General features: G+C 43.0%; 1 protein-coding gene across 5 annotated transcripts in view; it reads right to left on the reverse strand.

The window, feature by feature from the left end:
• Positions 1–25,258, reverse strand: part of FARP1 (FERM, ARH/RhoGEF and pleckstrin domain protein 1) — a 232,135-nt gene that overhangs the window by 528 nt on the left and 206,349 nt on the right. For all 5 annotated transcript variants that reach the window (XM_075590818.1, XM_075590819.1, XM_075590822.1 and 2 more), the window contains 9 exons: positions 20,931–21,168; positions 16,432–16,562; positions 15,406–15,474; positions 14,850–14,939; positions 13,884–13,966; positions 13,228–13,340; positions 11,105–11,268; positions 6,750–6,857; positions 1,735–1,886 (listed from right to left, as the gene is read on the reverse strand). In XM_075590818.1, the coding sequence (XP_075446933.1) occupies positions 1,735–1,886; positions 6,750–6,857; positions 11,105–11,268; positions 13,228–13,340; positions 13,884–13,966; positions 14,850–14,939; positions 15,406–15,474; positions 16,432–16,562; positions 20,931–21,168 (1,148 nt within the window). The remainder of the gene's footprint in view (positions 1–1,734; positions 1,887–6,749; positions 6,858–11,104; positions 11,269–13,227; positions 13,341–13,883; positions 13,967–14,849; positions 14,940–15,405; positions 15,475–16,431; positions 16,563–20,930; positions 21,169–25,258) is intronic.

Raw genomic sequence — 25,258 nt, forward strand, 5'->3', positions numbered from 1 at the left:
TAACCTGTTTAGTGCTTGTGGAAACAGAAACCCACGGTTTCCTCACTTCTAAATTTTTTTTTGGGGGGGGGGGCATGCATATTTTAGGCCGAGATATGTTAAGTGACCGTTATGTTTGGGGATGGAGCGCACAGTTGAGGATGCAGGGAAACAGACAATTCAGCTCTTTATTTGTTAGGTACAAGAGAGGGAGATACAGTCCCATATTTATTAAACAATACTATTCCAAATTACACTTTCTGACACTACAATTCCAATGAATGGGCCATTTGGTGCCTCACAGCACAGGAAGGTGTCATATGGAATAGTTCTATTAGTAAATATGACCCATAGTCTATAAATTACGAGTCCTGTTTGCCTCTCTCCCTCCAACACAAAAATGAGGGAAGCGAATGGCAGAAGGGTTTACTATACAACAGGGAAAAAGAGAAGTACTCTCAGAAGGGATTAAGATAGGACCTTTAAAAGTACTGTGTATAGTTGTTTATTTTAGGACGTTTCCATGGTGTGTAGAAGTGCTGACATTTTAGCCACTTTATAATAGACCCAGGGATCAAAGATGCGGCCCTTAAGAAAATGCATGTAGATTGCACAGTCTGAACACTGTCAGGAGGTCCTCACAGAGACCTTCCATTAGTAGTGCTGCTGATATATAGACCCAGCCTGCTATTTTCAGGTGATTATGTGCTTCCGTGCATAGTAATGATTAAGGTGCTGCTGCTGAAGATATCATGTATGTCTGGCTCAAGCCGTATGAAACACCATTATACATGACATAAAACCGGGACTGGACAACATCTAAAATACACACTGCTACATTTATTATTCTAGATTCAAGACAGTCATGCTGGTAATAAATGGCCACAACCAGTCCAGGGTTTTTATGACTCAAACTGGTGATGGTGGTGTACGTTAGATTTTAATGTACAAGAGTGTTTAAATAGTCTGCTTCTAGTTCTGCCAGGATAGGTTTTATACACCCCTGATATAGACTTGAACCCCCGTCACTGGTGATTAGGGGAAGGAATGGGCTAGTCAGCGTGTATCCTGAGAACCAAGGGATTCCTGGAGCTGAAAAAAGCGTGGTTCAGCGCCCAAGGACCCATCACACCGCATCATGTAAATAAATAAATAACTTGAGGGGACTGCTGCTTAACACTTTCCTTGTTTTCAAGGGGGCATTGGCTATCAGTGCTGACCTTGAATAGAAACATGAAGGGGAGAGTGGTCACGTCATAGCTAGTGATGGAAGTGGCAGGACAAACCAGCACGAAGGGGTTAAATATTAATTAGTGCTTGGAAATGGGTGTGACCCTCGTCCACTTAAAATACGAGTAACAACTATACACTGTTACAGTCCATGATGTACTGGCTGAGGTTTTATTTTGTGGTGCTGGCACAATCCGTTTCTAAACATTTTACAGTTTTATTTTAATTGGTGTATACTGTATATTTTAATGGTCGCAAAACTTCCATCCATGGTAAATGGATTCAAGAGAGGGGCAAGCGGATGTCAATGACACCAGTATGAAATCAATCTAATGAGTTCCAAGTTTTAGATCATATTTGTATGAGTCGCTATTTAACTTCCACTCGTGCTAATGTAAAATATGATGTTTGATCGGATGCACCTTTGTAATACTGTGCACTTGGAAATGAGGCACTGCGCACTGTCGCTCAATTTGCTCTAGGAAGGTTTTCATTTTATGCTCACACTCTTCCGTATTCTCCTACCTTTCAAATGTATATTCATTTTCAGCCCTGAAGTAGTAGACGTGCGATTTGAAGTGAAGTTTAAAGACAAAATCCTTATGAATATTCTCCGATTCAGAGGGAATGGTAAGGGAGTACCCCAGCAAGGGGAGGCTGGCTAATGGGTGATTGTCCTGAAAAAAAAAAAAGGAAATATATAAAAATCATATACAAATCTGCACGTATGTGTATGTATGTATGTATGTATGTGCGTATATATATATATATATATATATATATATATATATATATATATATATATATTCACTTTTAAAGCACAGCATGGGAATAAAAAGATCAGCTTTAAAGCACAGCATGGGAATAAAAAGATCAGCTTTAAAGCATAGCATGGGAATCAGATGCAAATGCTGTGCTTTAAAGCTGTGTTAACAGCGAGCATTGGCTTATATGGGCCCCATGTAACAATGGTTTTTCAGACAAAAGGTGACACATTGTGTGCTCATTTGCATGTCATTTCCCAGAATCCCTTGCTGCAGTGGAAGCACTGTATGCTGGGGATAATGGTGAAAGGCAGGGTTGCAGACCTGCCTAAGACATGTGAATGTGCTCACAAGTGACCGTTTTGTTTGCTATATGCTATATGGTGGAGGTTTCTTGTTGCCTTTTTCACCCATCATAACTTAAAACGTGATGGTATTCTCTCTCTCTCTCATTCTCTCTCGCTCTCTCATTCTCTCTTTCTCTCTCTCTCTCTTTCATTCTCTCTTCCTCTCGTGAGCACTCAGATAATCCCCAAAGAATGTAACACTTTATTGTATACAACTATAACGCACTTAAAACATATTTAAAATCAAAAAGGCTGGACCCCAGAATAGACAAAATGAATGTGTCAATGACTATACAGAGGCATAGGTCTGACCTCAACACTAATATGAAGCTAATGCAGCAAAGGTTGAGGTGAGAGCCCCACTCTGAGTGGGAGTTGGAGCGGGACCCTGAGACCCTATTATGTGTTTGTGCTTCACTGCTGACCTGAGGACTTATTTCATCCCTAGCTGTGCTATTCTGCTCCTGCTGAAACGACGGGGATACTTTGGACTAGTTTCTCCTCAAGTGATTTGATTCGATCCTCCATTGGACTAGATCTACACACTTCCATCAAGGGGGATATGTACTGTATACGTCCTTTTCTCCCCTGCTGTGTTTGGCTGGATGACCATTGCAAATATCGATGTGAACTCTTTCTATAATAATTGGATCCTCCACTATCTTCATTCACCTACAGAGGTGCTTTTTGTGGTTATTCTCTGGATTATGGTCATGGACTATTTATTGTCAGCTTTTCTACTGACTCCAGTCTATTATACATCTCTGGGTCTGATCCATGATTATATTTTGCTGCATGTGTGGTTTGAATGATATATATTGCCAGCTTCATTGCTAGTTCTGTCCTTTAGGTTTCATTCCCTTTGACCGGCCGGTCTTGATGACTCAGGGAACTTGTTTCCCTGGGCTCTCACCCCAACCTTTGCTGCATTCGCTTCATATTAGTGTTTAGGTCAGACCTATGCCTTTGTATAGTCATTGACACACATTCACTTTCTCTTTTTATTTTAAATATGTTTTAAGTGTGTTATAGTTGTATACAGTACAACAAAGTGTTCCATTCTTTTGGGATTATCGGAGTGCTCACTATTGAGACTTCTTGTTGTCTTTTCTTGTGCTATTTGTACTACTGTCTCAGAGCAGCGACCAGATTCTCTATTTTAGAGTTTATTCTATAGGTCTTATAGATACCCATTTACTAAAAGGTGTGTATGCGGTTTCTGTGTACACACACACACACACACACACACACACACACACACACACACACACACACACACACACACACACACACACACACACGCACACACACACACGCACACACACACACGGTGAAAAAGGCAACAAAAAACCTACACCGTTAGCATATAGCCAATAAAGAAGATCACTTGTGAGCACATTGACAGGTCTGCAACCCTGCCTTTCACCATTATCACCTAGCATACAGTGCTCCCTCTGCAGCAAGGGATTCTGGGAAATGACATGCAAATGAGCACACAATGTGTCAAGTTATATACATACATAAAAATTAGTAGCACATAGTATCAGAAATTTAATTAATCCCATCGTAGAGAAATCAGCTGCTCAGTACAGTATATAAAGAGGTAAAATGAATTATTTAATTGACTGAATTTAAATGTAACATTTCAAGCCCTGTGTTTACAGTTGCTAATATTTATACATCTTTTAAACCAGTTAAGGTAAAGGTCATAGGTCAAGGAGTGTGAAACACCTAATGTACCATCAGGGGCTGCAAACTGGGCTGGTTTGTATACTATTTAGCCAAATATAAATCCAACTTTAAACATTATACTGTACATTGAATTGGGTAAAGTATTCATATAAATACAGCCAAGGATCTAATTGGGTCTGAGATTTCACAGCAGATAGTAAAATGGACAGACTAGGTGGGCCAAGTGCTATCAGTATCTATGTTTCTATGCGGTGTGAAAATAATATATATATATATATATATATATATATATATATATATATATATAAATATTAAACACACAGAGTTGGACACGCAATCAAAACCATCCACCATAAATCAAAATAAATCACTAGGCCAGATGTAGGGGTTAAATGTACCCCCTATGGCAGTGCCAACAACCCAATATGATATACGAACACAAAAAGAAAAAGAGGGTTTGTTGAAAGCACACGAAAAATATGTGAAAGTAAAAAATGGATTTTATTAGCAATACAAAACACAAAAATAATATTAAAATATACCTAAACACATACTAAATGAACACTGCTGAACCAAAGAATACACACAAAATGTAGGGACCCAAAATATGTAACATGCAGAATACATAGGTATGATAATGCAAATCCAGGGGAAAATAATTTCCCCTGGAAATGCAATGGAGATCGGCCGATCAGCAACACATGATAATACAAATGACTGAAAAAAAAACAATATCTACACAAACCCAAGTAAACACAGAAAAAAGAGCAACAATGAAAATATAATGAATGAATACCCTAGATGCTGTGTAGCCAGAAGGTGGTGGCTAAACCCTGGCAGTTATAATAAAGAGCCAGAGAAAGACAGAAAATAAATGTCTAAAATATGCATATTTTAGACATTTATTTTCTGTCTTTCATCTCCTGACGAAGTCGCCGCAGTGTGACGAAACGCATAGAGCTGTGACGTCATCGCGTTTGTGTTGGTGTATTTGGAGTCCCTGGCTTCCCTGCGGACCGGCTGGCGGTAATTTTAAGTGCTAGCAACCATTGTATGAGAGGGAGCAAAGGACGTGCAGGCATTGGATGCCTTTTTATCTTGCTGCCAATTTGGGATAGGAGTTCATGGTGAACCTGGGCTGTTTACATCCACTCTGCAAACCTGGGACTCACCATACCACCGCAGATGACCACAATAGAGATTTCTCTCCCACGAATGGTTCTGTTTAAAATCCTGTAAGTGCACATTCTTATGGGTTGCTGATTTTTTAAATAAATGTACCTTATTTTTTACTCAGTTACATGCTATGGAGCTTGCGCTTTTGTTTGTTTTTTGTTCATATATATATATATATATAAAAAAACTTCATGTATAGGAGCAAAGAACTTTTACAGCAACCATTTAATTGTAACAAAATGTTACAAAAGCAAAGCCCATTTAGGTTAGATTACAGTAAAAAGATCTTCTTCAGCCTTTTCTGATCCCCTGCTGGATGATGGCCTCCCTAATGCTCTTCCAGGTACTGCAGATACAAGCCTCTCCTCCACGTTGCTCAAAATATAATAATCTGAATTCCTTCTCCCATACTATTTTTGTCCATCAGCTTTGTCTTTTAATCTCCTTTGGAATCCAGTCCAGTATCATCTTTGTACAGTGACTGTCATTTCTTGTGCTATGCCCGGCACACTGCCATCTTAATCTCTTTCCCCTTGTGATGTCATTGAATTTTGTTTGGTTTCGAACCCATTCTTTCTATTTCCTGTCTCGTCGGGTAATACCCAGCATACACCTCTCCATACTACTTTGTGTTGTCTGAAGCATCTGAATTATCTTTGCATTTAGCGTCCAAGTTTCACATCCATACGTGAGCCTAGGCAGAATACACTGGTCAAACACTTTAATCTCGAGGCACAGTGGAAGGTTCCCTTGAAAGATTATCTTGTTTCTTTCAAATGTGGTCCATCCGAACTTCATTCTCCTGTTGATTTCATTCAAACGGTTCCTATCCACTGTTACTTGCTGACCAAGGTAGAGAGAGATATATATCCAAGGCAGATATATATATATATATTACTCATCATAACTTAACTCAGTATTATGGTTTAGCCTATCCCATAGCCTCTCTTGCATTCCCAGTAAAATCAACCCCACACTGATGAGACCCATCAAGGTCGAAACAGCTGTCTGTGGGTGGTTTTCTGGGTATGCACCTTAACCCTGGCTGTGCTCAAAGCTGTGACCATGCAGCAAGCTTAAGCCTATAGGGAACCATGTTAAAAATGGTTATTGAGGCAAAAAGTGACACTGTGTGCTCATTTGCATGTCATTTCCCAGAATCCCTTTTTGCAGTGGAAGTGCTGTATGCTGGGTGATGATGGGGAAAGGCGGGATTGCAGACCTGCCTAAGACATGCAGATGAGCATACAGCTATATTTGCATATGTATATATATATATATATATATATATATATATGAATTGCTGTGTGCTGCACTCCTGCACTGAGTTTGAGACACATTTTGTCAGGAAAACAGCTTAGGTCACTAATGAGTTGCCTGACAGTCAGTGAATGTGGGAATAGGGCATTATGTTTGGCCACGGATGATTTTCTATACATGTGTAGTATAATAAATCACGTCTCCATTAACAGTAAAGGGAAATACAGCATATCGATAACTGGTGGTAAAATGGTTGCGTCAGCACATTTATTCTAAAATACAGGTGTATCATTAGGTTTACCTGGTGTGATTTGTAGAAAAACAGGCAGAAGTTGGTGAAAACCACCCAAAGTTTCTGCCATCCATTACTGTTCTTGAACTTTCTCAGTAGGTTTCCTGATAACTGATTCTGCCAGTGAGAAATCAGAAAAATCACATCACATTATTTATATACAAGCTTTTGAGAGTTCTCATCTCTTCCTCAGGTCAGCAATACTGATTAACAAAGGAATCTATGGCTAAAACAGTGTAAGGGAGAGCAGGAAGAGAAAATAAAAACAACAGATGTACTGTAGATAAGGTAGGGTGAGAAAGTGTTTGAAGACATGGAACGGTAATAAAACAGTGACAAGGAACAGCATGAAGGGGGAAGGGGATGCTGTGTGTGGGGGGGGGGGGGGGATGAGAGAAGGTGTTGTTAAGAAGAGAGGCAGGCAGGATAATTAGAAACAATTATGATAGTGTGTGAGAAACCCCATATCCGCATTAAGTCCTTTTGTTTTGGTGTCAAAGAGTCTTATCATTCTGAATTCAAATGTTTTCCATTCTTGGGTGCGTTTAAACATTCCACTAAGGATGGAACTGGAGTAACACAGCTATTTCCGTTTTATTTTTATATACTTACATACATACATTATTGTTGTTTGTTTGTAAAGCGCCAACATTTTCCACAACGTGGTACAGTAGGGGTACAGAGAGATGTAAATTACATAAACAGTATGACATACCAAATGGGGACAAACAAGTTCGAACAGATACAAAAGGTTATTACAAAAGGTAGATCTTACAATCTAGAGGGAATAAGTGGCTGCTCATTGGGGGACAGAGTATGCCTCAGGATGGAGTATGGTGCAGCCGACCAGAGTGTGGAGATATGAGACCGAACATGTATGATAGCTGTGCACTGCCACCTAGTGGATGGTGGCATGCATGGGTAACATCTTCACAAATTTGGTCTCTTAGAGCAGGGGAGCGCAAACTTTTTGTGCTGCGCCCCCCTGTCACTCTGCCCCCGGCTCTCGCGCCCCCCTGCCTACCTTCATTCGCGTCAGATGACGTCACACGCCCACGCAGCGTCAAGTCACATGGTGCCGCGGCGTCAATAGATGGTTGCCATGGCGACGCAACACAGACGGCTGAATCCCGGTAAGTAAACAGTTGCAGAGGCCTCACGCGATCCCCCGGCATTTAATTTAAATGCCTGGGGGAAGAGCGCGGGGCCTCTGCAACTGCCCGCGCCCCCCCAGCACAATCTCCCGCCCCCCCTGGGGGTCGCGCCCCCCACTTTGCGCACCGCTGTCTTAGAGCAGCGGTGCGCAAACTGTGGGGCGCGACCCCCAGGGGGGGCGCAAGACTACCGACGGGGGGCGCGGGGTTTACAGAGGCCCCGCGCGCTTCCCGAAGGCACTTAAATTAAGTGCCGGGGGAGCTGCAGGGCCTCTGCAAACCTAACTTACCGTGGCTCCGGCGGCTTCCTCCTGCGTCACCATGGCAACGCGGCGTCAAAATGACGCTTCGAGGTCAATGTGACGTCACGTTGCTATGGCAATGTGACGTCATTACGCCGGAGCGCGGGTAAGTTGGGGTTGGGGGGGGGGCGCGGGAGTGAGGGGACAGCCGGCAGGGGGGCGCAGGGAAAAAAGTTTGCGCCCCCCTGTCTTAGAGCAGAATGTGTGAATCATTTGCCAACACCTTGGATTCCGACATATTTTGACATTTTGTCAGATATAACTTGGTACGGCACATGTTCATTCATTCACAATCATTCCTGGTGGCCCCATGATCATTTAATGTAACCATGTATTGTCATAACTCTTTGCCAAGGACATACATGAAAACGAGAGGTAACTCAATGTATTACATCCTGGTAAAACATTTTTATAAATAAGTAAATAAATGGCCAATAATTTAAAAAGGTAAAATAAACAATGCTTATGAGGTATTGCTGTTGTAAAGAGAAATACATTTGTATACACACACACACACACACACACACACACACACACACACACACACACGACAGTTCAAGCGGCGTCCTGGATATATTTTTTTGGTAAGGGGTTATATATATATATGGGGAAAAAAAGCTTACAGTGTATTAAAATGATGAGCAAATTATCATGAGGTCAGCCCGCACACATTATAAAAAGAAAATGACTGAAATGTCAATACAAAGGATTGTAGTTACATCTGCAAGTGCATTTATGGGTTTGTCCAACAACATTTGTATACCAGATGCCACTTTACATAGGCTCAAATAGAGTGCAAAAAAAAGGTTATTTTCTCAGGTTCTCTCATCGCTGGAACAAAATCAGATTTATAAATGTTCATGTTTCAAAAAACGTAGTAACAAAGCTATAAAAAAAACAAAAAACATTTCAGTCTTTCTGAATGATACCGGAGCATCCAGTCATTGAATGGATTACATATTAGTTGATAATTAGTTGACATATTAGTTGTAGTGGGGGTGTTCCCCCCTTCTCTCCCTGGCCCCGGCTTGTAGTGGGGGTGTTCCTCCCTTCTCTCCCTGGTCCCGGCTTGTAGTGGGGGTGTTCCCCCCTTCTCTCCCTGGCCCCGGCTTGTAGTGGGGGTGTTCCCCCCTTCTCTCCCTGGTCCCGGCTTCCCGCGCGGGGCAGGTGTTCCCCCTTCTCTCCCTGGTCCCGGCTTGTAGTGGGGGTGTTCCCCCCTTCTCTCCCTGGTCCCAGCTTCCCGCACAGGGGTCAGGAGATGGTAGTGGGGGTGTTCCCCCTCCTCTCCCCGCTTACCCCGACTTCCCGCCGATCCCCCACGCGCGGCGGGAGATGGTAGCGGGGGTGTTCCCCCCTTACGCCCTTGGTCTCCGATTCCCCATGGTCCCGTGGCTGCCCGCACAGGGCGGGAGATGGTCACGGGGGGGGGGGGGGAGCGGCAGTGGTGGTGGTGTTCGGTCGCGCGGCCTTTCCTCTCTTCTTCTCTGTGTGTGTGCACATGGGAGTGTGTGTATGCATGGGAGTGTGTGTGTGTGTGTGTGCGTGTGCATGGGAGTGTGTGCGCGTGTGCATGGGAGTGTGTGTGTGTGCGTGCATGGGAGTGTGTGTGCGTGCGTGCGTGCATGGGAGTGTGTGTGTGTGTGCATGGGAGTGTGTGTGTGTGTATGGGAGTGTGCGTGCATGGGAGAGTGTGTGTGTGTGTGTGTGTGTGTGTGTGTGTGCATGGGAGAGTGTGTGTGCATGGGAGAGTGTGTGTGTATGTGTGTGCATGGGAGAGTGTGTGTGTGTGTGCATGGGAGTGTGTATGGGAGAGGGTGTGTGTGTGTGTGCATGGGAGTGTGTGTGTGCATGGGAGAGAGTGTGTGTGTGTGCGTGCATTGGAGAGTGTGTGTGTGTGTGTGTGCATTGGAGAGTGTGTGTGTGCGTGTGCGTGCATTGGAGAGTGTGTGTGTGCGTGTGTGCGTGTGCATTGGAGAGTGTGTGTGTGTGCGTGTGTGTGCGTGCATTGGAGAGTGTGTGTGTGCGTGTGCGTGCATTGGAGAGTGTGTGTGCGTGTGTGTGCGTGCATTGGAGAGTGTGTGTGTGTGCGTGTGTGTGCGTGCATTGGAGAGTGTGTGTGTGTGCGTGTGTGTGCGTGCATTGGAGAGTGTGTGTGCGCGTGTGCGTGCATGGGAGAGAGTGTGTGTGTGTGTGTAGGATACCAGAAGTGTCACATCACCCCACCACCCAATCACCCAATCACCCCCCCCAATCCCCCTGTCTCTCGCCCTCTCTGTGTCTCTCCCTCTCTCTCTCTTACCCTCTCACCCTCTCTCTGTGTCACCCTCTCTCTCTCACCCTCTCTCTCTCACCCTCTCTCTCACCCCCCTCTCTCTCACCCCCCTCTCTCTCACCCCCCTCTCTCTCACCCCCCTCTCTCTCACCCCCTCTCTCTCTCACCCCCTCTCTCTCTCACCCCCTCTCTCTCTCTCGCCCCCTCTCTCTCTCGCCCCCTCTCTCACCCTCTCTGTGTCTCTCTCACCCTCTCTCACCCTCTCTCTCTCTCACCCTCTCTCTTCCAACCGTACCGCCTTAAGACGCGAGTGCAGAAAATGGCATTTTAGTGTTCTGGCTGTTAAACACCTGAAATTGACACAGTAACACAGTACTGTACACATTACAATTCATTCATTTCATTGCATTTAATTGCACACAATCCATGAAATTCAAATAAAGCAACCGCGATAAACACGTGTGCCTGGGGCGATTGGCGGCGTTAATGCCGCGTGGAATACAGCAGCGCACACGAAAACGGCGCCGTGATTTGTTCAAATAACGGCCGCTGCATCTGTACATATATACACTTATTGTACACAAACACTCACTCCATAAATACTATACTCTCACTGTTTCCAGGTATATACTGTACCTCAACAGCAAAGCTGAAATCAATCATGGAGACGCTCGTGTTTCGGTGCCAGCAAACATGGACTGTAGTGTTCCCACGATGAGGCGACTGCCGTTCTAAAGATGTGCGAGATGCAGTCAAATCATCCTCAGACTCCTGATCTGCAGGGGACTCCTCGGGGGACTCTGACATGCACAGAAAGGGCAGATTTGTATAGAAAAGGCGCCATATGCAGGAACAAGAATCTCCAAGTCAAAACGTTCATTAACAGAACTCTGACAAGCAGTTAAGCAGTTTATCATTATGCAGCAATTTAACTCACATCAGGAAAAATGTGAATGCGCATTGTAATAATTGGACACCTTTTGCAGTGAAATATTGGAGAGGCGCAGATGGGAATTCTTTAACTATCAAAAGGGCCAGCAACACAATGCAAAGTCAAGGGGCCACCAGACCGGAGCGGACATCACAGCATAGGACCAATGTGATCTTGGTCACGGCGTCACTGGCAGCTCTTCTACTTTTATTATTCTTTCACATTCTTTTGAGAAACTGTATCCGGCTTTGCCTCAAGGGTTATTTTAATAGAGAGAAAAAGCGAGCCGAGTGATCCTTTTATGTGAATATTAATAAAACAATTGTCGTGCAGAAAGGGACAGAAAAAGTTAGAGAAAGGCACATTACATGGTTTAAAACTATTTTGCATACTATTATGCAAGACCCATCTGTATATACCATGAGAACACACAGCCACGCTTTGTTGGCCACGACCAGCGAATGGGTCGATTTGTTACCCCCAATGTACAGAAAGCTCTTAACTATATAAACCACAACAATAAATCTTCACTGAAATATTTACCATTACATTTTGCTAAATTGTTGAACAAAACCAAATGAATTGGCAAGTGGTTTATGGATAATATCAAGTGGAAATCATGTCAGACTCGTCTTAATCTGAGCTTACTTCCATCCATGCACCAGGATGTGGCCTTCGTGGTGGCCATCCACATAATGGCACCTGGTGTAAGGGTACAAATGTCCTGGGTGATCCTTCACACTTCATCTGGTTCAGCAAGCAATGCTCAGTCTCTGCAGTGTAGCCCAACGCGTTTCGTCAAACATGACTTCTTCAATTAGAATGCCCCTTGAAGAAGTCACGTTTGTCGAAATGCCACCACAAAGGTTCTACCTGACGCTGAGGGTCTGACTGACTACGCTAGCTTGCTCACTTGTAAGTGTTTGCTATTTTTTATCATTATTCTATATAAAGTTTACTTCAATGTCCCTGTGTCCTCTCCTGTCCTTTGCCGGGAGTATCCTGCCCTTCCAGTGACGACGCATCACCCCTTATAAGTTGGTTACTTTGAAACAACCGACATGCCTGTATTACTCTCATAAAATGTGAGTAATATCACCATATCTTCTACATTTATTTATTTATAATAGTATTACACTCTCTGTGTTCTCTTCTGTTTTTTTCTATTGAACTGGATGAGAGTGCGCATCGTACCCCCCTCTTTGCTACTACAACAGTGGATTTGGATCGAACGCCCACATCCTTTGCGGCACCATCCATAGGACTATCTACCAATCATCAGGAACATTTATTACTAAGTATACACAGTGTTTATATACAGTATTTTTGCGCTCGATCTCTTGTTTTCCTCTAAATTCCACAAGCCACTTCTATGTCCAAACTAATGCTCAATTAAGGGAAACGTAAACATGAAGCATGCTGCAAGTTGCTCTTGAGCTCTGGCCAAGAGGCCCGAAAGTAACTAATAAACTGGGAAGCAACTGCTGACAGCAATGTGGCTTGTTGGGTAGCTGTGTGGACAGCAATTGGAATGGACAAATGTCAAAATCAAAGCAGGTCCCAAGGAGAAACTGTGCGCAGAGACAGAAACGGTATCTGTAGTCTCTTGTGTATAGTAATACTGTACACAGCAGGATGGTAATTTGATCTTTGTTTACAAAATACTGGAGGACAAGTGAGTGATGACTTTTTTTATGTGAGCACAGAGGAGATTTACAGCCAGCATCATATATTAATCCCTTAGTACTGCAGCTGCATAGCTATCATTTATAAACCCCAAAACCTATAAAGTTGACCACTCGTTCAGCCAGTAAATCGGTTTACTTACTACCATCAGGGGGGCTACTGGCCAAGAACTCTGGGACAGGACCACCGGTTTCTTCCGCCAGTTCAATGGCCATCTGAATATCCTCACTCCACTTTTCCATCTCAGCACGAGAACTAGGAAGAAACGCCCCATATACATTCATTAACAATAATGATACAATCTACTAGTAGTAACCTCTCAAGAGCAATGCGAGTGTGAACCTATATTTATCATACAAAATACGGACGTACTTCAGATGGTGTGTGTATTAGTTTCAGCAAATATAGAATCCCCCTTGTCACAAGAAAAAGCCTCAAATATAATACAGATATGAAGGGGCTGGCTTGTCAGATGCTTCCCACCATTTATAGTAACACTACTGGCCTAGACACCAGTTAGCAAGCTATAGGAGTCAATACATGGTTTCTGGGGGTTCCCTGAAAAATATACGTGTGACTTGGTTTTGCAGAAGCCAAGTGTATAACTTCTACAACAGAAAGTAGAAGATTGTTTGGTGAAATTTACGTTCCAACTATAACATAGAAATAAATAACTGCGTAATTAATATAGTGGTTTCTGAAGTGGAAAATCCCCGTTGAAAAAGTAAAGCTAACTAGCCCCAGGCAAGTGATGTTATCCCCTGGTGCTGCTTTGCACAAGCTCTTTCTGGAACTTACCTGGCAGCAACAATTAGTGCTTGATTCTGACTTCGTAATGTGAGGCAATGTGAAACCCCCCATTCCTCTTCACTTTCTTTAATCTGAAAGGCAGACAATAAAGTAAACAGTTAAATATTTATTTAGTGGTTGAAAGACTGTCCGTTTGTGAAACCCACCACAGCATTTTCACAACCATGAAAAGTAAGTCATACAGTACAGCAGGTTTAATACTTTGTACTGCCCGTTTATTTTGATCGATTTGACAACAGATGAATAAAACTTGCCACTCTTCAACATATTCCCACGTCTATCACACAGCAATGACCAGAATACCTGCGTAGAAGAACTGCGGGTGATATATTTACGCAAGTGAAGAGTGCAAGGAAGTATTTTTGACAGAACTGGGAATCCTTTTGTATTGCTATTGCATGTGTAAGTTCCCTGGGACAGGGATGCCTTTTCTTATCATGTGCTCTTACAGTAGGTTTCATATACTTGTATTCTCAGTTTTTTTTTTATTAAGTGCTACATACGTTGGCCCTATACAAATAAAAATATACATCCATGTTGCAATGCCCTACAGGAGGGGTGCGCAATTTTTTTTTGCAGTGCCTTCCCTCCCCCCCCTGCCTTACCTCCTCCGTTGGCCCCCCACTCCTTACCTCGGGGCTCGTGTGATGTCACATGACCCGCGTCGTCATTTGACGTCACGTTGCAGGGCAACCATGACGTCATTTGATGCCATGTTGCCATGGTAACGCGCCCTGAAGCCGGCTGAATCCCGGTAAGTAGAGGTTGCAGAGGCCTCGCGCAGTCCCCCGGCATTTAATTGAAATGCCTTGGGGAAGAGTGCGGGACCTCTGCAACCGCCTGCGCCCTGCCCCCAAAATCTTGCGCCCCCCATTTTGCGCACCGCTGCCCTACAGCGCTTAAAATGCTAAAATACCAACTGCAGTGCAGCAAGTAGGAAAAAAGGGTACTCACCGTCATACTGTAGAGGGGGAGCTGCCCATGGACTTTAAACTGATTGCATGAAGTCAGTCCTCTACTTGTATACAGCAAAACATCATTAAACTGGAAGGAAAAGAGGTGCAGTGTTATTGCATTTACTTTCTCAGGTTCTCTGAACCCACTTTTATTTCTGCATGGAGTAGGACTTGGCTATGCTAGACGCCGGACTTTCTTATTTCTGCATGGAGTAAGACTTGGCTATGCTAGACGCCGGACTTTCTTATTTCTGCATGGAGTAGGACTTGGCTATGCTAGACGCCGGACTTTCTTATTTCTGCATGGAGTAGGACTTGGCTATGCTAGACGCCGGACTTTAAGCACACTTTCAGTGGGAAAAATATTTGTAGAAAGACCTAAATCCCCACATACAGCCCTAAATCTGCTCTGGAAAAACAAGACTATTCCAAGGCTTCATATTACATATTGTAATATGCTGCTTCTTCTACTCCTATTTATTAAGATTGAAGGGCGTGTTGACAAGGTACCCATTATACTTCTTTATTTACTGCAAACAATTCAACAGACTTACCAAAAAGAACATGCGCTGCTGTAAGCCTTTCCCAGATAACTTGCTTAAACTACCAAGCCTAATGAACTCCTGGAAATACAAAGAATCAAAAGCAGAAGGAAAAAGTTAGGTTTGTGAAAATAACTTTTAGCGCATGTTATTTCCCTCCATAACAAAATCGGGCCCTTGTTTATATCATGCCACGGTGCCAGAAAATGAACCTGCTCATAAGCGCAACAGGAATTAGGTGGTGATTAGTGCAGGTTGGGATGGCTTTCAATGGATCAGCATGGTAACCCATGAGAAATGTAGTTTTACACAAATGTTCCAGACCTCGTTCGTTTCTTCTCCAGATATGCTGTATCGCAGATTAAGTTTTACGCGAATATAATCTGAATATGAGTTGTACATCATGATATTGTGGTAAGTTATCAAGGCAAGACATGTATATACGTAGTGATGGGTAAATAATTAGCCACGAAAACTGCGTTTTTTGCATTTTCAAATGCTGACCAAATCTTCTATAAAAAAATACCGCATTTTGTTTTAAAAAAAAAAGTTTACAAATTGGTAACAAAAACTATATAAAGGGATAAAATTTTTTTTAGCTACTTGCAGCTACAAAAGGTCAACTATTTTTTTTTATTAGATTCGCCTGCAAAAGTGGACACTTTTGCTAGATAAGGTATTTTCAGTTTAAAAGTTCAAACCAACTTCTTGCGATTTTTCAAAACCCGCGTGGCAAATTTCAGCAAATTCTGCCATCTCCATACATCTTGTATAGGAATTTACCCAGTGATATTAATATGTAGGTAATGGAGGACACAGACATAGAACTTTATTATTTATTTTTTTAACAATTCTTTCTAGAAGAGATCTTAATTTTTACTTGCACCCTTCATTTAACAGAATAAATCTCTATTCAGTTAAATGAAAATGTAGGTAACCCTTTCATTGCCAGAGGGGCCAGCAAAAATATTGCGGGACCCGCTGGCAGCTGAAGGGTTAAGCAAACCCTTTTTTAAAAGCATGGCAGCCATTGCTTACCCTTCCTGGGAGCACCACACTATCAATGCCCGTCAAATCTTTCCTGAGCTCCTGCAGCTTCTGGAAATTCTCCATCTTTATCATATCGCCGTGAAGCTGAGCGACCATTTCAGAAATCTCTGCCAGAGCGGCTGCAGGAAATAAAAACACAAGAATGTAAGGATATCTGAGAAGTACGGTTTCTGTCATTTTTAATACCTCACTCAAGTTTCAACATCAGAACGATTGTTCATAAATGCAAGCTTCACGAAAAGCTATACAGGCAGTCCTCGGTTATCCAACGGAATCCGTTCTGGAAGTAGCGTTGGATAGTGAAAGTGTTGTAAAGTGAGCCCCATGTTAATCAGTGCCGGTGAGAGATGGGTAACGCATTCAGGCGTCGAAATACAGCCCATAGGGTTGCATTGTAAAGCGTTGGATATGCCATTCGTTGTAAAGTGAAACGTTGGATAGCGAGGACTACCTGTATTGCATTATACAAGAGAATTAGAATGCTGCACAACATTAAAGCAGCAGGACAGCACAGATTCAAAATGGAAACCTTTGCCAGTTAATGATGAGGAGAACATAACATTTTTCTGCACAGCATGCTTTCAAAATTGCATTAAAGGAACATTTGCATGGGGGGAATAAATGTCCTCCCTAGGTTTTCAGCAGGGGGTTTCTGGATACACATACATTGGAAAGTGCCCTGGTTCTTCATGCAGGTTTAAAAGGTCTTGAATCAATAACTTTGCGACTTTCTATGGGCCAGAGAGATACTGTACCTTTTAACTGCCATATTGTTCACCCTGGACTAGACGGTACTAGGGCACCTTCAGAAATATGTATAGCACCCTGCTAGAATGTCTTTGTCCCTGCATGTCAGCCCTGGTAGCTGCAGGCAGTGTAGGGGTTACATCCTCACAAGGCCTCAGTACATGTGAGTTAGTCACACTGTTACTGTAATGTTGCCTTTTAGAGGGAAAGTGTTAGGCCGAGTTCAGGGTGGATGCTACGTGACGCTCGCGCGTGCACGTCCGTCGCAATTTCGGGTTGTTCGGTGGGAGTTTTTAAACTGAAATCTCCACCGGTGGCAAAGTACAGTGTTGATGCTGCTACTTTTTGCCGCTGCAACCCAAAATGATTTTTGGGGCTGCAGTCGCGTCACATGAGCTGGTTCAGCGAACCAGTTCCGTGACACGTTCGACACGCCATGCCCCCCCGCCACGCCCCCCAAACGCCGCGGCCCAACTCCTGCAGCCAAGGCACAGATCGCTGGGCTGCAGGATCATGCGGCAGAGGCGCGCACGGACGCTAGCGGCTGCAGCATCCACCCTGAACTCGGCCTTAGCGTTTACTTCTAGAAACTGCCAGCAATGTCACATGGTTATGGTGTGACCAGGTTGCAACATATATTCTGCCCAGATACTAGGGTAGAATATTGTTCCCACCCCATGGTATAAAAGGTGGGGACCCACCATTTTGTACTCAGACTCCATTTAACATCAGAAGGATCCCCTTACCATCCAGGAGGACTTCAGGAGGTCTCCAGGCTAGTATTCCTTTTATCGTTTCCTCAGTTAGGGAAGTGTCCTATAAGATAGATTTGTCCCTAAAGCACGGAAACTGACAGGCAGGCTCTTAAGTAGGGGAGACCTGTGTTCAGCTCAGTAACATCCTTACAGTTAAGATACTTAAAGAATCCGACACCACAGTAGCAGAGAGTTCCCCTCTGCAGGATGGGTCCAGTGATTTCCAGTGAATGGGCTGGATCTGCGACATGGCTGGGAAAAAGGCTCTAAAAGGAGATAAGTCACCATCAGTCTCATGGTGAGAGGGAAGGAGAAGTATGGAACTGGAACTGCTGAAAACCTGTCCTGTTGATGCCTAAGTTGTTGCTCTCATAAATTCAAGTTAAAAGTTCCTGGCGCCCTTTTATTCTGCACCACTCCTTTACACAAGCCTGCACGGATCCAACAGCCCTGCAAAGATCCTAAAGCCTGTCCTGTTGACACAATCAGGTGAGCAGCTGACCACTAATATCCTTTATTCAGGTCCCAAACCTGTTTAAAGTTACAGAGACTGTTCTTACTCCCTTTTCACTGTACACCCTATCCCTCATGCTGGGGTGGGGTAGGGGTGTTACCTAAGTGTCTCGGGAAGCAGCGGGACCCCGGGACAAATTAAAGTGGTTCAGCCCCCGAGACTCTCTGCTTCCCACCTAGTACAAAACCACCCTTGGCGGAATCACACCTTTAACTTACAACTTACTCTAGGAGATTTCACCATAATGGAAAGGCGGGATTGTTGCTGTTGTTGAAAGCAAAGAACACACATTAAAGACAGTGGTTTTCAACCTGGGCACCGTGTGAGGTAATCAGTGGTTCCCCGATAATAATGTAGCAATGGTGGATTATTTTACTAACAATTGTATATTTGGCAATTCTTTTAAATATAATTGTACATAAAACATATTAAATGTCACACTGCAATGCTATCCTAAATATGTAATATAAAAAGCATTTGGTTTATTTTAAAAATATAAGCCCTGCCACAGTAATAATATTTTTATGTACATAGGATAAGTGGGGTATGGTTTCACAAAGTCAGTCCCTTATTAAGAGGTTTTACAGTCATAGTGCATCCTTGAAGGTGGCGCAGTTTTGAAATATTTGAAAAATCACCACATTAACGAAGTGTTCACGGATTTCCACATTTTTAAAAGATAACATTTTCCAGCAAATTTCCATCCACCCGTATTGTAACATACAGTATGGCTAAACTGTGAGCTGTAGAACAACCGCTTTAAGTGATAAGGAATGCATTCTTGATCAGTGCAACGCCGTGACATCACAGCGCCATTCTTTGCTCAGTAAGGTATGAAGTCCGCATTGTGGAAACCTCACGTGTTGTTTATACAGATGCAGCGGCCGTTATTCGAACATATCACGCGTTGTATACCTCGTGGCGCGTCATTACCGTGTATTGTATACCTCGGAATACCCACGTCGTGGCACGTCATTACCGCGTGTTGTATACCTCGGAATACCCACGTCATAGCGCGTCATTACCGCGTGTTGTATACCTCGGAATACCCACGTCATGGCGCGTCATTACCGCGTGTTGTATACCTCGGAATACCCATATCATGGCGTGTCATTACCGCGTGTTGTATACCTCGGAATACCCATATCATGGCGTGTCATTACCGCGTGTTGTATACCTCGGAATACCCATATCATGGCGTGTCATTACCGCGTGTTCTATACCTCGGAATACCCATATCATGGCGTGTCATTACTGCGTGTTCTATACTTCGGAATACCCATATCATGGCGTGTCATTACCGCGTGTTGTATACCTCGGAATACCCATATCATGGCGTGTCATTACCGCGTGTTCTATACCTCGGAATACCCATATCATGGCGTGTCATTACCGCGTGTTCTATACCTCGGAATACCCATATCATGGCGTGTCATTACTGCGTGTTCTATACCTCGGAATACCCATATCATGGCGTGTCATTACTGCGTGTTCTATACTTCGGAATACCCATATCATGGCGTGTCATTACCGCGTGTTCTATACCTCGGAATACCCATATCATGGCGTGTCATTACCGCGTGTTCTATACCTCGGAATACCCATATCATGGCGTGTCATTACTGCGTGTTCTATACCTCGGAATACCCATATCATGGCGTGTCATTACTGCGTGTTCTATACTTCGGAATACCCATATCATGGCGTGTCATTACCGCGTGTTGACTCGTGTTTTATCGAGTGCAGAAAAGGGCATTTTAGTGTTCTGGTTTTTAAACACCTGCAAAGTGACACAGTACTGAACACCTTAGAATTCATTCATTTCTGCCACGGAAACACAAGGAATTGCACCCGAAGAAATCGGGATCCTTGAAATTCAAACAAATCAACCGGGTGATTGGCCGCGTGGAGTATAGCAGCGCACACGAAAACAGCTCCGTGATATGTTCGAATAACGGCCGCTGTATCTTTACTTTGCCATGAAGAATTCCTGTGCTGTTAGAAGCTGCGCTTTTGGGCCTTCCTTTAACACATTTTAAATAGCGAAGCAAACTTTACAATGGTAAAATCAAGCGCTTTCCTTACTCGCATCTCCTCCAATATATTTTACAAAGCGAGACTATCTAAGGCCTCGGGCAAGGTCAGCGCTTATGCACTGACCTGTGCTGAGGCGCGCTGCTGCTCGGCACTGAGCTCCTGCAGCCGCAATGAAAGCGGCTTTAGCAGGGGCTCGCGCACGCTTCCGCACGCTTGCGGAAGCGTGTGTCTCACGAGTCTTGAGGTTTCCCTGCTTGCCGGAGCGCAGGGCCGGTCACGTGAGCGGTTCGCCCAATGAGGGCGAACCAGCTCCATGACGTCACTGGCCCGCCCCCTGACGTGCGCCTCAGCACTGTTAAAGGCACTATGTCCCAAGCCTAACGTATCAGCATGCCGCCAATGGTTTTGCCGTTCCAGTTTAACCCTCGCCTCACCTCGGGAATCCCTGAAGTCCACGTGATTGGGGGAGTAGTGTTTGCAGAGCCTTTCCATGATCTGCTTGTAGTGCATTAGTCTGTGCAAAGGCTGGAGAAGGAATGTATTCAGGGGCAAATAGCACACCTTTTGCTGCTCAAAGTCCCTGCACAGGCTCTCCAGCTTGCGGGAGTTTTTAATTGCCTTTTCAAACTCCATCAGCACGTCATAGTGTTTCTGTAGATGACTTGTCAGTTGCTGAAAAGAAAAATACATGATTAGAAACGGAAAAAAAAAACAAAAAAACCCCAGCTCCCGACTCTCCCAGGAACTTCAGGTTCTCTGCGCTATGACATGTTAACCAGATCTATGAATATTTGTTGATTCTGCCCATTACGTTTGCCCGCCTTTGTATTCCATGACCTACGTGAAATAAGATACCTGGCAGCTGTGCTTTAAACAAACGCTTCACACACTCTTCCTTCCAAGTTCCTTCACAAATGAGAGAGAGAGAGAGAGAGAGAGAGAAAGAGAGAAAGAGAGAGAGAGAGAGAGAGAGAGAGAGAGAGAGAGAGAGAGAGAGAGAGAGAGAGAGAGAGAGAGAGAGAGAGAGAGAGAGAACTCTGCTATAGAGATGTGCAAAGGGGAGCACACGTTGGTAAACTTTGCCAATATCACCCTTTTCAGTGCCGCAAAAAAGGGGGATTTAAAAGTTTGCTTAATGCAAAAGTCAATGGCCACTGCAGGTTTCATTCATTTGAGTTATTTTAACTTTCAAAATTCAACTGAAATGTGCAATCATTTAGGCTTTGGGCGCAAAACACTTTGGAAAGTTGGAAGGCGGCAGCGGCAAAGCAGATCTCGGCAGCCTGGCCCATCTGTGTTCACTGATATCCAGGGGGTCAGCGGAGCATGAGCATTGGTGATGGGAACATGTGCAGACTTGGTGATATTAGCAATCTAATTTAAGGTTTTATTTCTGTCATTATTTGATTCCTAAGTCTTTCAAAACGTCAAACTGAGGCTTAAAATGTGACAGTTACATTTTGAAATCTAATGCAGTATAAACTTAGTGTGTTGGAGAAACTGGGCTTTCAAATGCTAAGCGTGCAATCAACTTAAAGATAGGCAACTTCTAGAATGTTTCTGTTGTAATAGTAGTCATTATTTACCATATGAAATCAATTTTTTTAAATGGAAAAGAAAAACAGAAAATTGTCCAATATTATATTATTTATCTATAATATAAGGAGCAGATGTTTATGGGCAAATACAGCCAAATGTGATTGGAAACCTTGGCAGACTACTTTACAAATTGATCTTGTGAGCTCATGGAAAGAAAATACAAAAACTTGATATAAATGTTTGTATTTGATAATCAATGGAGGATCTGCCTGTGGAATAGGTTTTAGTGGAATGATTTCTTTCTGACGTGGGGCATTTTAAAATAGGTCCGGTTTGGAAACTTAGATCAGGAAGTTCTATAGTTTAGAAGTGGTGCTAACTCCGTTCAAGTAAAAGGGACATGAGGTGTTTTAAGGCTTTACACTGTTTATTAAGCCTGGGGCTTGACGTTGCTCTGGATGACTGAGGAGGTAAAACAACTGCACCCTTTCATGTCACTTGCGATAAGACGACAAGTAATAACTTGTTGGGTTATTCCAAATGTGGACAATATGGCAGTTTGGACTGGGGTTGAAGGGGAAAATGAGGGGAGGGGTTGAAAATGCAAAACAAAACATGGGTGCATGAAGTTTCAGACGTTATATATCCCTGCAGCATAATACTACAGTAGCTTCCACCCCATGAAGCCCTCAGGTTTCATCATTTCATGTCTGATATTTTAATTATTAGTCTGTGGTTTTATTTCTAGCTGTTTTTCCTGAAGTCTCAAATCAAAGCATCTCTGAAGTAAAGGTCATTGGATTCATGTTCAATGCTTTTATTTCCTTTGACCTTTTTAACTATTCACTAATGAATGGAAATTAAGTCAGTATATTGAAAGAACACTTTTAAAAGGTGATTAATTTTTTTAAACTCATGCCAGTCAAAAGTTAAGTTGTTGTAGTCTTCAAAACATCATCCAACTGAAATATCCACTGAAATATATATCCTATGGTATATCCCATATATATATATCATATTCTGTTAATGCTGCAGACCCACATAGAGAGTGATACTTTTCATAATATATTATACGGTTATACGGATGATGTCGCATCCCCTCGCGTCGTGCTTACTATAAGCGCATGCGATGGCGGCAATACATTTGTTTTCCCGCGACGTTGCGTCGCCGTCACTATAAGCGCAGCTTGTAGTGCCGTCGCCAGTGACAGCGACGTCACACTGCGGTTGCTGGAAAAATCAAATTAACTTGACTTCCAGCGATCGTGACCAAGCCTTCACGCCGCTTCAACTATAAGCGCACTCAACGGCGGCAATACATTTGTTTTGTCGCATCGCCGGCACTATAAGCGCAGACTTAGATTGATTCCACTTTCTTTTTTTTATCATGCTACAATGTGAAGATTGAAGCGGTGTGCTCTCATGAAAGATGTCCATTTGCTAAAAATCATTTTCAGAAAATAAAATATTGCATTCATGTTGCTGCAAATCCCTCCCATTTTTTTACATTCTGAACCAGCTGGGAAGGAGTGGGAAAGATTTGAGTTTTGCCCAAGATATATAAACATATCTCAGTGTCAATCAATATAGAGCATCGCTATTACTGCCCCTGCCCCTGGGCCTTACTATTGGTTCATCAGAGTGAAGCTAACTCAGTGGTGACATACAGTAGACAATACAAGCAGGAAAAAGAAAAACCAGTAGAGATTATTTTGCTAAAAGTTTGTGTGTTTGTGTGTGTGTGTGTGTGTATGTATGTATGTATGTATGTATGTGTGTATGTATGTGTGTATGTATGTGTGTATGTATGTGTGTATGTATGTATGTATGTGTGTATGTATGTATGTATGTATGTATGTATGTATATATATGACACACAAATATGAATACCGCATCAACAACCAATACGTATGAATGCTGTCTAAACCAAAACAGAGTATAACTGAAAATAACAGGATACCTCTGCTGGCGGTGCTATAGGAATAAATGAAGTATGTAAACACAGAAGAAGAAAAAGAAACCTCATGAAAAGCACTCAGATATATAATGCAAAATAATGATACATTTATTAAATCAATATAAAAAAGAAAAAACAGAAAAACTGACTGAAACCCTAACTACTGGACTCAAAAAAATATATATGGACAAATAAAAAAGGGACTAGCACATGAAACACAGAAATTGGGAGAAAAATAAATAAACAAAACCTCAATCTATAAAACCACAATGGGGACAAAAGTACCCATAGTGATTGACAAACGGCCGGTCATAGAGAGAAAAAAATTATTTTAATTGAAATCAAGGCAGATGCCCTAAACTCCAAACTGTGTACAGAAAATGTGTGGTGAAAGCCCACCAGGAAAAATGTCAGGAAGCACAGATAAACAGAATCATGGCACAAAAATCACACTGAAAATGTCTAAACACATATAGATCACTGTAATGAACCCCTCTATAACATAGAGCTACAAGTGTAGCTCACACGAACAGGGGAAAAGGGAGCAGAAAAGATAATTCAGTAACCCAAACATAAACCCACAGTACAATAATGTACAGGAGACTGGTCATGCATCTGACAGAAAATTAAGTGCCAGTACAGTAACTGATATAAGCTACAATAGCATATATATGAACCAGAGTAAGGGATATACTCTGCTCCTAACAGTGCTTGGGTGGTCAGAGTTCAGTGAAGAATAACGTCCTGGACGGGGTCACTCCAGCCGGAGTGAATCACCACACATCAGCAAAGTCCAAATCCACAAAACATAAAGTCCAAACGAGGCCAGCAGTCAGGGCCAGTATCAGGTAGATACCACAACGCGTTTCGCCCCTGCTGGCTTCTTCTAAGGTGGTAGTTTGCCATTTGAGCAGCTCCGTTATAAGATTGTAAATTATGACGTCGATTTCGCGCCAAAACCTCCCTCCAGTCGTGGAGAAGGTCCAACTCCCGCGCATGGGCACGGCAGAGCTCCGTAGTAGGTGCATTGCTGTATTCAGCTGTGATTGCACAACTCCTGATTTGAATACCAGGCACGGGAAACAACTTTTTCCTCTTAGCTGGTATTTTTAGAGCTTGATTATAATAGTTGTTTTTTATATACAGTATTTAGTTCATTAACTCTCTCTCTTTTTTCTGCTATTTTTTTTAGATACTTTCATTATGCATAATGTGCTTTGATCTGCTCTCCATAACTTGGAGATATTGCATGAATGGAACATCTGA

This window comes from Ascaphus truei, chromosome 3 (genome assembly GCF_040206685.1).
Source record: "Ascaphus truei isolate aAscTru1 chromosome 3, aAscTru1.hap1, whole genome shotgun sequence".
In the NCBI taxonomy this organism is placed as follows: Eukaryota; Metazoa; Chordata; class Amphibia; order Anura; family Ascaphidae; genus Ascaphus; species Ascaphus truei.